Source organism: Arachis hypogaea, chromosome 16 (assembly GCF_003086295.3).
Source record: "Arachis hypogaea cultivar Tifrunner chromosome 16, arahy.Tifrunner.gnm2.J5K5, whole genome shotgun sequence".
Classification (NCBI taxonomy): domain Eukaryota; kingdom Viridiplantae; phylum Streptophyta; class Magnoliopsida; order Fabales; family Fabaceae; genus Arachis; species Arachis hypogaea.
Window position 1 is genome coordinate 120,692,974 of NC_092051.1, and position 15,004 is coordinate 120,707,977.

Genomic DNA, 15,004 nt, shown 5'->3' on the forward strand with positions numbered 1-15,004 from the left:
GAACTTATTATTGAAAAAATCAATTTCTTTTGTACGGGGCTATTTGAAGCTACACATTTGGAATGTTTTTATCAAGTCCTTCAGGATTTTTTTTTAAATAAACAAAAAATATTTTATTTACGAAAATATGTGATTTGTAGTTTTTTTTCAGATTTGCATTATGTTATTTATTTCATTTATAGTGTAAATAAAATAACATTGTGTATATTTTGTTTACACTATAAATGAGATAAGACACGATACGACTTGCACGTATGACGTTTGCACACGTGGTGTGTAACGTGCTTATCTTGTTTATAGTGTAAACAAGATAAATAATAATCGTGCCTATATATTGAACTCGTTTACAGCGTGACTTGAAGTCACTTTTGAACCATTCTTCTAGTTTTCTCGCACCTCTAGCCTTTTCTATTCATATTATCGAGGTACTCAGAGATTATAGCGCGCTTAGATGCACGGGATCAGGACATCAACCGTCTGAACGTGACGTGACATATCGCTGGTGCAATTGATTTCCAGGTTATTAGTATTGTTATTTTCATGTTTAAGTTAAATAAGCATATAGTTATAGTCATGGTTAGGGTACTTTTATAGATGCAGTATATGTTTGGTGGTAGAATGTATTGTAAGTAAGTGTTAATTGATAGGTATGATTTAACTTAATGGTTAAATTAATTTATTAAGTAATTGTTTATTGCAATTTGTTATTTATTTAATTTGATTTCTATATTTTTAATTTTGATAGCTTGGCAGATAACTTTTTTAACTGTTATTTGATATTTTAATGGGACTTACAATTGTTCAATATGTTTTTTCGACGTTTGTTTTTTAGAAATTAATTATTCTGTTTCCAATTAAGTTATGAAATGTGAAATACTTGTTTAGTATTTTTTTTTATCTTTTTATTTCGATATTTAAATATTTACTTTTGAATTAGATTCTTATTCCACTTTTTATTTTTTATTAGAGGCCTCGCCTATTTCTCCCTAGGCGAGTGAGTTACACACTTGCATAACTGGATATCATTGTCCCTTACTTGAGGGGGAGGCTGGGTTTGGCGACACGTTGCAGCTCAGGAACTTCGTGTTTGACAATTCCCTGATAATTGCATTCATGGAGTGCTAGTGTCCGGAGATCCACACTTTTCACCTGCCATGGGGGTGAGTGCACCATCACCTTGTAGGATGTTCGTACCACCTCGGGTTACATGCACGGGGAGCTAGTGGGTGGGTGCTTTTGTGATTTTCAGACATGGTACGGGCACTCGACCTGGGAATGGGTAGAGGAGCTCCTTGGTACCAGGCCTTTTCATGTTCAGCAGCAAGGTACGCAGAAAAAAGAGTCTTTCTCTATCAAGCTGATATAGCTTGGGGACCAAGTCTGACATATGCCCGATACCACTGATCCAGCCAGGCAGCCACCTTCTAAGGGTTTGACAGTATACGAGGTGTTACATACTATTGCTGATTGGGGGTTACTTGATGATCGAAAAGTCAAACAATCAGGTCCATCTCCGGTGGCTGCCACTATTGGATGACTTCTAGAGGTTTCGCAGTCTGTCTTGGGGATCCACTGTGCTTGTATGGATGTACCACTCCCTATGCTTTACAACACATCGAGATACCATAGACATTGCTGGATGCACTCCGCTAGTAGTCTCTTGGATATACCATATATTTCCTCTGTTAAAGGGCAACACGGAGACTCCAAGGACATCCTGCTGCAAATTGTCAACAATGCACATGGTATTTTAATCGATCCGACTCCACAACTCGATAATTAGCACTTCTGTGAATGTTGTAATTCTTCACACCTTGCATTACTGTGTTTCTGTTTTTGAATTTGTGGCCAATCCAAAACTCCACACCACTGTCTATATTGTAATCGTCTCCACCCATGTTGAAAAATGGAGTTTTCTCGTGTATCGCGTCTAGATCCAATGTATAATAGTGATTGGGTACAATTGATAAGGCCGAAATCAAGTCGGGACATGCAGAAGATACCAAACTGATGCGTCGACCAGAGTCTTTGGTATAAACTGCTCCTCCTCATCATCTTCAGAAGAATAACTATCATTGCTATCAGCAACATACTCCTCATCGGACTCCTCACCCTCCACGTCCATGTCTTTCACTAGACTAACACAGTGTAGTAGTGGAGGTGCAAGTGGTGGGTCATCTTTCACAAAATTTGAGTGGCTAGATCCACCGCCACCAACATCACCAACCACCGCAGAAAGCCCCACACTTGTTCCACAGAAAGCTCCATCACTTGTTCCGCAGAAAGCTCCCATGGATGTCAAACATGAGGTGCACATGTTCGTCGCCATGGAGTCAAAATAGACGAAACTAAAAAACTTCATTTTCCATCGGTGCAAGCAACCTATACCCAACCTTTCCAACCTCTTTTCTCCTGCTAGTACCAATGCTCCTCAATATCAGACTCTTTAGCTCGAAAAAAAAAACATACTCGCCGAGTGCACAACAGAATAGGATTATCACACTCAAATATCACCCAGTATCACTATTTCTCATATGACAATTGGGATACACACTTACAACCAGATATCCACTACCACTATACATTTTTGCTTAATTTTTGGTAGAAAAACAGAAGAGAAGAAGAAGTAAAATATTTGTGGAGAATAAAAATGGCTGCAGATCCTTTTATAGCTACTGAAAATTTTTCGTACCATATTTCGTTTACAGTGCAAACAAAATAACATTGTGTATATCTTGTTTACATAATGTAAACGAGATAAGTAATAGAGTGAAAATTCGTAAAAACGTTACAAATTACATATTTTTGTAAATAATTTTTTTATTTATTAAAAAAAACTCGACCTTGAAGGATCAGAATTAGGTTTCTCCACCAATGACAAATCTTTGTTTGATTATAGCGAGTGTGGAGAATCGCAACAAAGATGATAGTAAGCATTGTAGACGAAGATGGTAATGGGTGTTATCACACCTGCGAATAGAAGAAGAGGTAATTTTGACTTTTGACGCAGGTGTTTCAGGATTATGAGAAAGGAGAGGAGCGTGTGTATGATTGAGCGGAGACTGTTTTTTTTTTCAAATTAAAAGAAATCCAAATTACTTCATCTAATGGCCATTTCATTCATGTACCAAAGAATTTATAATAATCTGATCTAACTCTGTTTTTTTTGTTTAAACATTTTGTTGTTCTTTATTTATACAAGCTAAGTCATCCTACCACCATTCTACTCCCTTTTTCTTTTCACCACTCACGAGCACTCTTTAGGACGTGGTTGATTCAAAACTTTCATTCTGTATTATTGCAAAGAAGCCTGTCACATTTAACCCCAATGCAATTATCCTCGTTCAGCATAAACCTTAACAAAAAGGAAAAGTATTGGGAGACAACTTACAATCAGCCAAGTTTTAACAACTATAATTAATAATTATTTATTTAAAATTTTTTAAAAAATTAAATCTAAATAATCAGCGCTAATTACCATTTTGAATTATAAGGATTAGTAAAACAACCTCTTAATCCCGTATTCTCTTCTTCCCCATAGGGATAATGTTTCGCGATCTCACCTCACCCCCACTCGAACTACTCTCATCGTCGTCATTCCTCAAGAGTGCCGTCATCCCTCACAATTTGCACTGCCACCAACCACTGCAGCGCCTCCCTCGCAATCGCCGCGCTGCCGACCACCACAGCTCCCTCCTTGTCATGATTTGTAGCCCGCCACCAGTGCAGCGTCTCCCTCGCAATTCATAGCGCCGCCGACTACCACAAAGCCGTTCTCGTCGTGATTTGCAGCTCGCCACCACAGTATCGCTGTTCTCATCACGATTCGCAGCATCGTCACCACCGCCGTAGCCCTTTCACACATCTAAGTGGTCACTGCTGCAGGTCTTCTGAGCCAGCGCCTCGGCCCTTCCACGTTGATCTCCTCCTGCCACCAACTCGTTCTTTGGTCGCTGCTGCAGGCCTCCCGAGAGAGCAACGCCGGTGCATTGTTTTCGAATCCGAATCAGGTACAGTCACTCAATGGTTCAATCTCCCTCTCTAAATTTTTGATTTGTCCAAGTGCATGTGTATGATATTTGAATTTTGGATGAGCAAGTATGTCATTCACTGTTTTTGAAATTTTTGTTGGTGTTATGTTGTTTCTGTTATAAACTATGATGATAAGGGTGGCAGACGTTGGATCTGTATCAGAATTCATGATTTTTTTTGTTGTTGGGTCCTTGTGGAGTTTTTGCTGTTTGTTGATTTGGGGTTTTGTGTTCTGTTATTACTAATGAAGATTATTTTTGTTTTGTTGATTTAGTGGTTTTCTGCATCTACTGTGATAATGCTTGTAACATCATATATTTTTTCTGGATCTCAAGGCTTTAAAGTTGAAAATCAAGAATGATTTTGAGAGCATGTAATCACAAGAATAGTTTTCTGCATTTTTAGGATCTTGTTTCAAATGTGTTGGTCATGAAAGAAAATAAAAATGTTGTTTTTATAGTGGAATTTGTCTTGTGGTTGCAGATCAAACTTGTGAGTTCATATTAAACAGAGATCCAGATTGTCAAGAGCATGGGTGCTGAAGATAAGTGATTCAGGTTGATGATTATGTTTCTTAACTCTAGAATATAGTTGGTGCTTGACTATAAAAGTTTATAACCTTTAAATTTAATTTCGTTATCTGTATTAGTGGATCATATACTGGTGAGGGCTTTATCCAAACTGTATTTCTATGATGTTTGCTTATGCTTATTTGTTAGTTTCGATATTTTTATACAATAAAAACATGCTTTAGCTTTCAGGGGTGATGTATAAAATGGTTTAATTTGGGAACAAATTATTGCACCGCAAGAATATATTATTAAGGCATGGGGCTCTTAGCTTGTTGCATTAACTACAGCACCTTCATTGTAACTTCTGTTAAAACATTTTTGACACTCTAACAAAGTACAGTATTCAACTTTGGATTGATAGCATTTTGTAATTCTAAAAGGAACTGGAGGTTGTTCAGTATGCATATCTTTATCTCTAATTCCAAAATTTCTTTCATAAAGGTAGTCCTATTATTATACGCTTGTAGCCTTAGTCTTGATGTAATTTATGGACTAGTGCACAATAAGATGTTTTGACTAACGAATTGTTGAGAAAGAAGTTGTTTGTGGAAACTCTACACTTTCATATTAAAGATTCTCCTCATATGCATGTTCTTTAATTTCACGATAATCATTTGGATGGAATGGTTTTTCATGCATGATTACGGATACCTCTAGATCAGAGACAGATTACTCCGGCACTTCCAATGCATTTGGTAGAAGCATTTACTCCCAATGAGGGTGCATAATCTTTTCCTGGTGCATCTAAGAACCGTTAGTCACTTTTAACTCACGTTTTGATTTTATCATTCTAGCACTGAGTAACATTTATTTTTTACAGGTATGTATATGAAGAATATCCCGCTGTCATCAAATAGCATGGGCAGTCAGAATCATATAACCTTCAAGTTTATTGACAGCTTACTCCCGCACTTCAAATTTATAACCTTCAAATTTATTGCTTAGTTTCATGAATTGTGAATTTTGGATTGTAGTCAATTATCTTCAGATCATATAACAAATAATTATTTATTTCATTTTTATTTTTGTAATCTTGATTAAAAGTTGGTCTTCTTTACTAAAGGTAGGGGCTAAGTTTAGATTAGGGTGTGCCAGAGCGAATCTAAATCTTACCTGATTTTAAGTAGTTATGGAATTAATGATACATTCAAGCAAGGTTTGAACAGAAGACACATTCATTAAAGACACATCTAACAGCACATCTATTAAAAACACATATTAAAGACACACCGCTGTTTGCGAAAATCATTTAGTCAGAAGACACGTTCATTAAAGACACATCCAAATAAATTTTAAACAAAAGATACATCTAACGAAAGACATATCCAAATATTAATCGGTTAAAATAAAACAAGTGTTTAACAAAAATAAAAAGATATCATCTGAAGAAGCACTCCTTAACATATCAAGAAATTTAGATACCTATGTTGTTTTCATTTCTAACAACTTCTCTTTGTATGCTAATTAATCAAACAAAGCATCTTAAGAACCTATAAAAGAATAATTTAACTAAAAATAATGGTTCCAGCAAACTAGCTAGTACCGTTTCTGCCTAAATGAATTCAAAGGACACAAAGAAATGTAGTGACATTCTACTTCTTGTTCCGAAGAACATATAAGTTGGCTTTCGACAAGTTTTTTGAGCATCTCATCATTTGTAAGGTCAGTTGAGGCAAGGGTCTTATCAAGTTTTTCTCTATACTGTACAATCTTTTATTTCTTTTCCATCTATGCATCTCCCTAAAAATTGGAACAAGCCTTTTTTTAGGGATTTATGTCAAACACCATGTGATCATCTGTTTACAAGTTCCTACTTTGCTCCTAAATCAACATCAGAAGAAATTCACCATAGTTATAAACAAATACTAGTTATTCATGAATAATTCAACATCTCATCACAGTAAATTAGTTTTTAGTAATGATGGATTTTTGGTAAATTCGATTCTATAGTGTTTCCATTGTAGCATATAACCAATAAAAAGCCAATAAACTCATCATAGCATATAACTAATAAAAATAGTAAAGTTACACTAAACATATATATAACCAAGTAACAAATACATAGTGTCAAATGAAAATTAAATAAAATTACATGACATGAAAGTCTAAAATCAAAATTTGGCCTTAAAATCAATATACACCATTATATTCCCATTAAGATAAGCATGAACTAAAGGAGCTCAATGAACGGTAATAAAAAAAATTACAAAAAAATTATATCAAACTACTCCAGAATCCAACAATTAAAATCAACGAAAAATTCCTTAATCCAACAGAATTCATAAGAGCATCACATAAAAACCACGAATACCAAGAACTTAAACCCTGAAACAAAGTCAAAACATTTAGTATTACTTAAAATTCTAACAATATACTAACCAATTGGAGAACACCGAGATGATTGCAGAGAGCGGCTTGCGACGGTCAGCGGCGGGATGCGGCGGGGCGTCGTGGACATAGAGGCGGTTGTTGTTGCGGTCTGGAGGAGGCAATGCGTCGTCTACGCCTTCAGATGAGAAGGACTCCTGTGGCGACGTCAACCTCTATGAGAACCAGCATCGGCGGCGCTTTGGCGGCGTCGACCTTCGTGAGAAGCAATAGCGGTGGGGTTGTGTTATGGTGTTGAAGACGACGGCGTCCTCACGGGTGGGAAGAGCAACTCGGGCTGCGCAGGTGGTAGGCGGAGGCGGTGCTGAAGGGACCCATCGACGGCGGCAGAGACGGCGGGTGAAGGAGGCTGAGCAGTAAAACTAGTGCCGTTGATGGAGGTGAGAAGAAGAACATGAGTGGTAGTGAAAAGGTTAAAGCTAAATTTTAAATTAGGATCAAAAAGGGAAAAAGAAATTATTTTTTTTAGATCTCGAGATCCAGTTGACTGAATCCTGTTGGTTATCTAATGGAGTTCTAACAAAAATCACTTGTCTAACTCTAACTATGCCAATGGACGTCACCTCTTCGCGTGATGATGTTTTTCCCTATCATCACCATAGCATTGCCCTTGTTTTGCATTATCTTATTTGTAACTTTTTTCGGAACTCGTATTCTCTGCTTCATTTTCTTGAATATCAAACACTAACCAACAGTCTAAAAAGATCATTGATTCTTAGAAGATTTTTTTTATCTTATAATTTTGCATTTCTCTTATATATCGTCGATTCTTTGGTTCTCATGACATTGTACTGCGTTTATGAAAGTGTGAATGATAATATTACTTATAATATATATGGATCCGAAAACTAGAGAAAAAGAAAAGAAAAACAAATGGTAAGAGTCATTGACGGTGAAGCACTATCTCATGGTTGAATAGTTGTGGAATAATGATGCTCTCTTCCTCATCATCCTCGTCATTATTTTCCTGTGACAACCGAAGAGGCTCAAAGCTGTGTGGCGGTGATGATGGTGCCGCCTCCATTGCAAGCTCGAAACCTGAATGGTTATTATTATTATTATTGAAGGTGTTCATGTTCACAAGGTTATTATTGGTTGAAGCAGATGAATTATTGTTGGAGTATGTTGGTTGTTGTAATAAAGATACATTGATCATGTTTGGCTGATTATTATCACGATGATGATGATGATGATGCTGTTGTGTGCACTGATGAAGAACATTTGCATATGCAAACCTAGAATTTATCAGCTGATTTTGCACCATAGAAAGCTCCCCTTGCAATGATGCCACCTGAAAATGAGTCTTAGGGCGTTTGTTTGTTACATATTTATAGTGTATTCAATAAAAATAAAATAAAAAGATAAGATGTTTAAATAATTTTTGGTTTTCAAAAAATATTAATTATATTTTCTGATTTTGATTTTTATAATTTTTTATTAATTTTGGTCTAATAAAATTTTAAAAGTTTTAATTTTAGTCATCATTGCAATTATTTCGTTTCATTATTTTCAGAACAATATTTTAATTTATCCCATTATTATTTAAAAAAATAATAATATCACTCTTATTTTTTATAATATTATTTTACACATTATTTTTTTATATTATATGCCTAAATTTATAAAAAAAATATTATTAAACAAAAATAATAATATCTATTTCGTATTATTTAACCTAATGTATTATTACTTAACAAAATAAATTATAAACCAAAATCAAAATATTTTAAATTTTATTAGACTAAAATAAAAAAATTTAAAGACAAAAAAGAGATTATATATATAGGGTTAAAATATAAAAAATTTAAATTTTTAATGTATTTATTTTTTATTTATTAAATAAAAATATTTAAAATATTTTATTAATAATAGTATGGAGATATGTAAGCTAAACCCATATATATGGCACCAGAAATTTATTTATACAAAAACTGAATGTATATTTTGCTGTTAATAAACCTGCTGTTGCAAAGCAAGAATGGTGGACACACAACCATACACCGGGTCAGACAGCCTTGCCTGTGCCTCATAGGATATGGTAACCACCGCCTCATGGCGGCGGTTCACCGGAATATGCAACAACAGTTTCGACACGTTGCTTGCACCAAACACCTTGTGCACGGCCGCGAAGCGAGCGGCGCCTTGGTCGGAGCCAAAATGGGGCGCAAAGATGCAGCCGCTGATGCACTTCCTCCTCAAGAACTTGCATGCCCCACATGGAGGCACCGTTGCTGCTGCTGCCACTGCCATGGCACGCTTTGTGGCCGCACCTTTTCGCCGTGTTCCTGAATTGGTGCCATGATCAGCAACACCTTGTGGCTCAGACATCTTGACAATGAGAGAGCGAGAGAATGAAAACAATAAAACAGATAGAAAAATGGTGCTTATGCTTATATGAAGTGTATCTTGGAGGAGTGCACGTTATTCTCGTGAATGGGTTGGCAATGCAAGGTGAATATGTTAAGCTCTTTATTCTATTTTATTAAAAAGATTTTAACCCATACTTTTCTTTTTCTTTGAAAAGTTCAGACAAATTAGATGTCATCCATTATTTTATTATTAGACATTAGAGTATAGATTTATAAATTTTGTAGTGGCTTGCGAATGTGCTTATAGAGTGTTCACCATAATTGCTTTTATATAATAATTAATCGTAAAAATTCAATTTATATTCTTGGAAAAGAATATAAGGTACAATAATCTATCTTATCATCCAACTATCAACACATAATTTTAAAACTATTTTGGGTATATTCATGTTGATGCAATCATGCAAATGATTAATAATATAAAAAATTGACTGATATTGATAAAAAATTAGTTTCTAGTTTTTTTACGAAAATAATAACAATGATAATAATAATGGTAAAATTATTTGTCATATTAAACTACTTGAAACGTTGTGTTTGAGGGAAAGCACAAGAACTGTGTAGACTCTGCGTGTGGGATGGTAAAACCTGACGTGCATATAGTTCTCATGCCCAAGCACTTCTCTCCAAGATTGCCTTTTTTTTTTCTTTTAATAAAAAAATAATTTTCTTGTTTTCTTTTTATTAAATGAAAAATTATAGGAAATCAATCACTAACCTGCCAACTTAAACAACACTATTTAATAAATAATTAAAAACTTAAAAAAATCAGAATTTGAATAATCCTATTTAAAATTTATTACCCTAATTCTATTTAATTTCCACCTATTTCATAAAGGGAAAATTATTGTAAAGGATCGTTAGGAAGATTTAATTATTAAAAAGGACTTTTAATATTAAAATTATTAAGAAGGACTAAATCTTTTTATAATATTTAAGAAGAATCAAATCTTTCTATAAAGAGACAAATATATCTTTAATTATTTTTTATTTTTTTTATAATTTTTATATTAACAATTTTTTTCAAAAATTTTAGTAATTTTTATTATTTATTTATTTATTTTTTTACTTTTTTGATCTTTTAGCTTTATTTTTCTCGTTGGGTAAAGATCACAAAAATAAAAAATAAATAAAAATAATTAATAAAAATTATTAAAATTTTAGAAGAAATAAAATTTATCAACATGAAGATTATAACTTTTAGAGATCCTGTATTTTATATTTTCTTTGGGGTATAGCATTCATGTTAATTTTTTTAAGAGGTCTCCCCATATTCAATTAAGAGGTCGTGGGTTCGAGTCTCCTATCTTTGCTAAAAAAAAAAAAAACATTCATGTTAAGTTAGCCATTGAATTATAATAATAAAACATGATATAAATTCAAAGGTAATTTACGTTAATAAATAGAGATTAAAATTATACAGATGCCTTACATAAAATTATTTGATTACACATCTGTTTTAAATATATCTATATAAATTAAATTAGATCAATTTAATTTATTAATAAGATAAAATATCTAAATAAATCGAATTAGGCCATTTCAATTTATTAAAACAAGTGAAAAATTATATCTGCACTAAGTTCTTTAATAAATCTAATCAATCCAATTCAATTTATTATTATAGAAAATACATGATAAATTGAATCAGTTCATAAACTCGATTTACTATAATACATAACACGAAATAAGTATTATTGTATAAGTATCTAAAGAATAATTATTAATTTAAAATTTTAGATGACCAATTTTAGAAAATAATATTTAGTAAAACTGTTATTAAAATTTTATTTTTTATTATTATTTTAGTAATTTTTATTATTTAAGGGAAAATTATAAAAAATAAATAAAAAATAATTAAAGATATATTTGTCTCTTTATAGAAAGATTTGATTCTTCTTCTTAAATATTATAAAAAGATTTGGTCCTTTTTAATAATTTTAATATTAAAGGTCCTTTTTAATAATTAAATCTTCCTAACGATCCTTTACAATAATTTTTTCTTTCATAAACTCTATTCTCTCTGCATTATTCATTGTGCCTCCTCTTTCTCCTTGTTCTTCTTCCCACCTCAACACTAACGTCGCCTCTTCGAGAACACTACGTTCCTCGGCGCTTCTTCTTCTTCTCTCTTCAGCGCCGACGTCGTCTCTTCGAGAACGCCACGTTCCTCAGTGCGCCGGCGTCGCCTCTTTCTCTCTCACCTCGCCGTTCTCCATCGCGCCGCACCCCCGCCCTCGCGTCGCTCTCCTCAACCGCGCCTCAGTGGGCGCGTCCTCCCTCATGTCATCCTCCACCACGCCACTGTGGCATTGTCCATCGTTGGTGCCGCCCTTTCATCGAAGGCACGCTCGCCATCCCATGCTGCCCGATGCCTCCTCCCTGTCCGCCACTGTGCTTGCAACCCTGCTCCCCCAACGGATGCCCACCAACATGGTAACCTTTTCTCTGCAGTGCTGTTTCAATTTTTATGTTCTTCGTGTCATTAATTTTTCAGTTCTGTCTCTTTCAGAGTAAATAGTTATTTCATTTACTGGGTTTCGTGTGTTCTTTTTACGTTATTGGATTTTTTTTTTAAAATTGGCTTTGCGATCTTTCTATGTTTTGAAATTTTAATTTTCTTCCTGTCGACTTTGCTATAAATTAAATAAATTATTTGTTTGCAGTTCCATATTTTAATTTAATTTGTGTAAGCTAATTTGCAGGACAGTATGCCCATATTAACTTCTTAGACGAGAACAATTTTCAAAAAGCATTGCACTGTGTTTGTATCCAAAATCCGAGATTTTGAACTTTATGTTCGACTTGATTCTGTATTTGCTTGTGTTCTTTCATCGAAGCTTGCAAAGGTGGTACCTTTTTTTCCTTTTTAGTTTCAGTACTTTTTCTGTGGTTGATATTATTTATACTTAATCTCTTTTCTATATTGTTGCAGATTTAAATGAAATCCGTCCTATTCTTCCTCAGCTCTTTGATGGTATGTGTCTAAAAATTTTATTTTCAATATTAATTTGTCTTATTGAACAAGTAGGGCTAAATTAAATTTTTTATAGAATTTTCAAACTCATGGATGAGGTTGAGAATGAGGACCTTGTATTTATTTTGGAGATAATTATGGTCAAATTTGAAAAAGAAATGACACCATATGCATTGGGCTGCTTTTATAAACATTTACTAGATTTAGATAGCTAAAAAATTTTAGGTTGAGTAATAATTGTGTCTTTTATTTTTAAAAGTAGATGTTTCTTTGTATATGATTGTGGATATTTCTTTGTTTTTATAATTGTCATTAGATGGCTATTTCTTTATTTTTTAGATAGATATTTTTTTTTTACTTGTGATTGCATATGTGTCTTTACTTATGGTTGCAAAAAATCTACTTTAAAATAATTGATGAATTTGAACTGATCAAAGAGGAACTTGAAATAGTTGATGAATTGGATGAAGTGAAAAAGACGTGATCCAAGTGTAGCAGCTAAAAAATAATTCTTTGTTTAGCTAGTTGTATAGTAATTATATACTAATTTTTTAAACGATGTAACTTTACCCCCTCTAATAAAATATAAAATTTTTGTAAATCTTTTGGTCATGATAAATTTCTGCAGTCATGCAAATTGTATGGTAAATTATATGGATAAGCTGAATGCATATTATGATTCTTTTTATTACATCTTAGTATGATAAAAAATTTATAGTTACAAGATCACTATAACAAAATAGATGATAAATAATTAAACTTACATTGATGTAAATATGTTTACATAAAAACTGAGGAGCTTGGAAAAATTATGTGTATATTCATATAAACTTAAAAATTTTATTGATGAACAAATTAGGTTCTTTGACATTTAAAATAAGAATCTAACAAATTTTCAATGAGTTGTACAACTAAAATGAATATCTAATTAAAACAACCCAAATCTCCAAAAGTGATCGTCAAGGTTTGATTGAAATAAACATATGTATAAAAACAAAAGTTGAGTTTTTTGTTTAAGTTTATCATCAATAAGTATTGCTTATTCAATCTTCTTCCCCAAGTCAATCTTCATTTCCTCAACAACTAGGATAGTGCACTACTCTTGATGGTAGCAACCTCTTGATCACGCTCTCTGAGATGGAATTTCAATTCCTCTATCTGGCTTGCTTGAGAAACTAAGGTAGTCGTGGGTTCCTTCATATGCTCTTTCAACTTCTCATACTTAGCGTGAGTAGCCGCAATTTCTCTCTCTTGTTGTTCCAAGCTTCCAACTATTCCTTTATGTGCTTCAAGTTAGTGTTCTCCAAAAAGTCCACCCTCTTTATTTCTTTTACATGCTCTTCGTTTTTATTAATGCCATGAAAAGAAACATCCAGTAAATAAAAATAGAAATATATAGACTCAAAAAAATATTTTTCTAACTCAAATAAGTCAACACAAACAAAGAGTTATTTGGTAACAATTAAGCTAAATTTTATGTATCATAGATTTATAAGAAACTAATGAACAAAATCAAGTCATCACATTTATGTATTGATGATAAATTAAATATTTTATTCAATTTTTAGCTTTATATATATCAGTGCAATACATATCCACTACTATTAGCAAAGAAACATCTATTAACTAGCAAAAGAAACATCTATTAATACAGAAAAGAAATATCTAGTAATTAAAAATAAAAATATACAGTAACTCAACAAAATATTTTCCTAATTCAAGTTAATCCAAACAAATACTTATCCAGTAATAATTAAGCTAAAATTTTGTGAATCATGGATTTATGAGAAACTCATGATAATAAAAAAATTTTTGGAAAAAAACGTTAATATAGGAAGAAACATGTGAAACTTTATGCGAAGAAACATCCAATTCTGCAGCAAAGTAACATTCGAAAATCCAATTCAAGCAATTGAAAAATTCAATAAAAAAATGGCAAGAAGAAAAACATCCATTTAAAGCACAAAGAGCTTTTGTGAGAAGTGGTATGTTCGAAAAGAGCTTCACTAGAAGCAGATGTCTAGGTCGCAGCATGCTAGAAACATGGATAGGAATACCCGATACTTCCATAACATTGCCTCGGCAAGAAGCAGAAATAACAGGATTGACGTTCTAAGGATTCATGGGCGGATTGTACGGAATCAGGCTAGGATAAAGATTGCAATTACAGGATTCTATAAGGAGTTGTATAGGCAAGAATATGCGCCAAGGATTGGGTTTCGGGAGGATTTGGTGAGACAGATTAATGGAGCTGAGGCGGAGGCCTTGGAAGTAATGCCGTCGGTGGAGGAGATTAGGGATGTAGTTCTGGACTGTGACTCTTCTAAAGCCCCAGGGAGTGATGGGTACAATATGAACTTTATCAAACAATGTTGGGAAGAGATTGGTCAGGAGTTCACTGCAGCGGTATTGGGGTTCTTCCAAAGTGCGAAACTACCAACTGATGCGAATGTCACGTGGGTGACGCTAGCTCCGAAATTTGTGGGGGCTAATGAGATCAAGGACTTCAGGCCGATTAGTATGGTCGGGTGTGTCTATAAGGTGATTTCTAAGGTTATGGTGAGGAGATTGAGAACAGTTATGCCTGATTGGTAGGAGAGACGCAGACTGCTTTTGTGAAGGGTAGAAAGATTCGTGATGGCGCCCTTATTGCCTGTGAGACGGTG

At 33.6% G+C, this 15,004-nt stretch overlaps 1 protein-coding gene across 1 annotated transcript; it reads right to left on the reverse strand.

Annotated features, from left to right (window-relative positions):
• Nucleotides 1-7,875: 7,875 nt before the first annotated feature.
• LOC112758952 (LOB domain-containing protein 20-like) lies at nt 7,876-9,278 on the reverse strand. The gene is made up of 2 exons (XM_025807744.2): nt 8,952-9,278; nt 7,876-8,283 (listed from the first exon to the last, which is right to left on the reverse strand). The coding sequence occupies exons 1-2, from the start codon at nt 9,240-9,242 to the stop codon at nt 7,876-7,878; spliced, it is 699 nt and encodes a 232-aa protein (XP_025663529.2). The 5' UTR covers nt 9,243-9,278.
• Between the last annotated feature and the right edge of the window lie 5,726 nt (nt 9,279-15,004).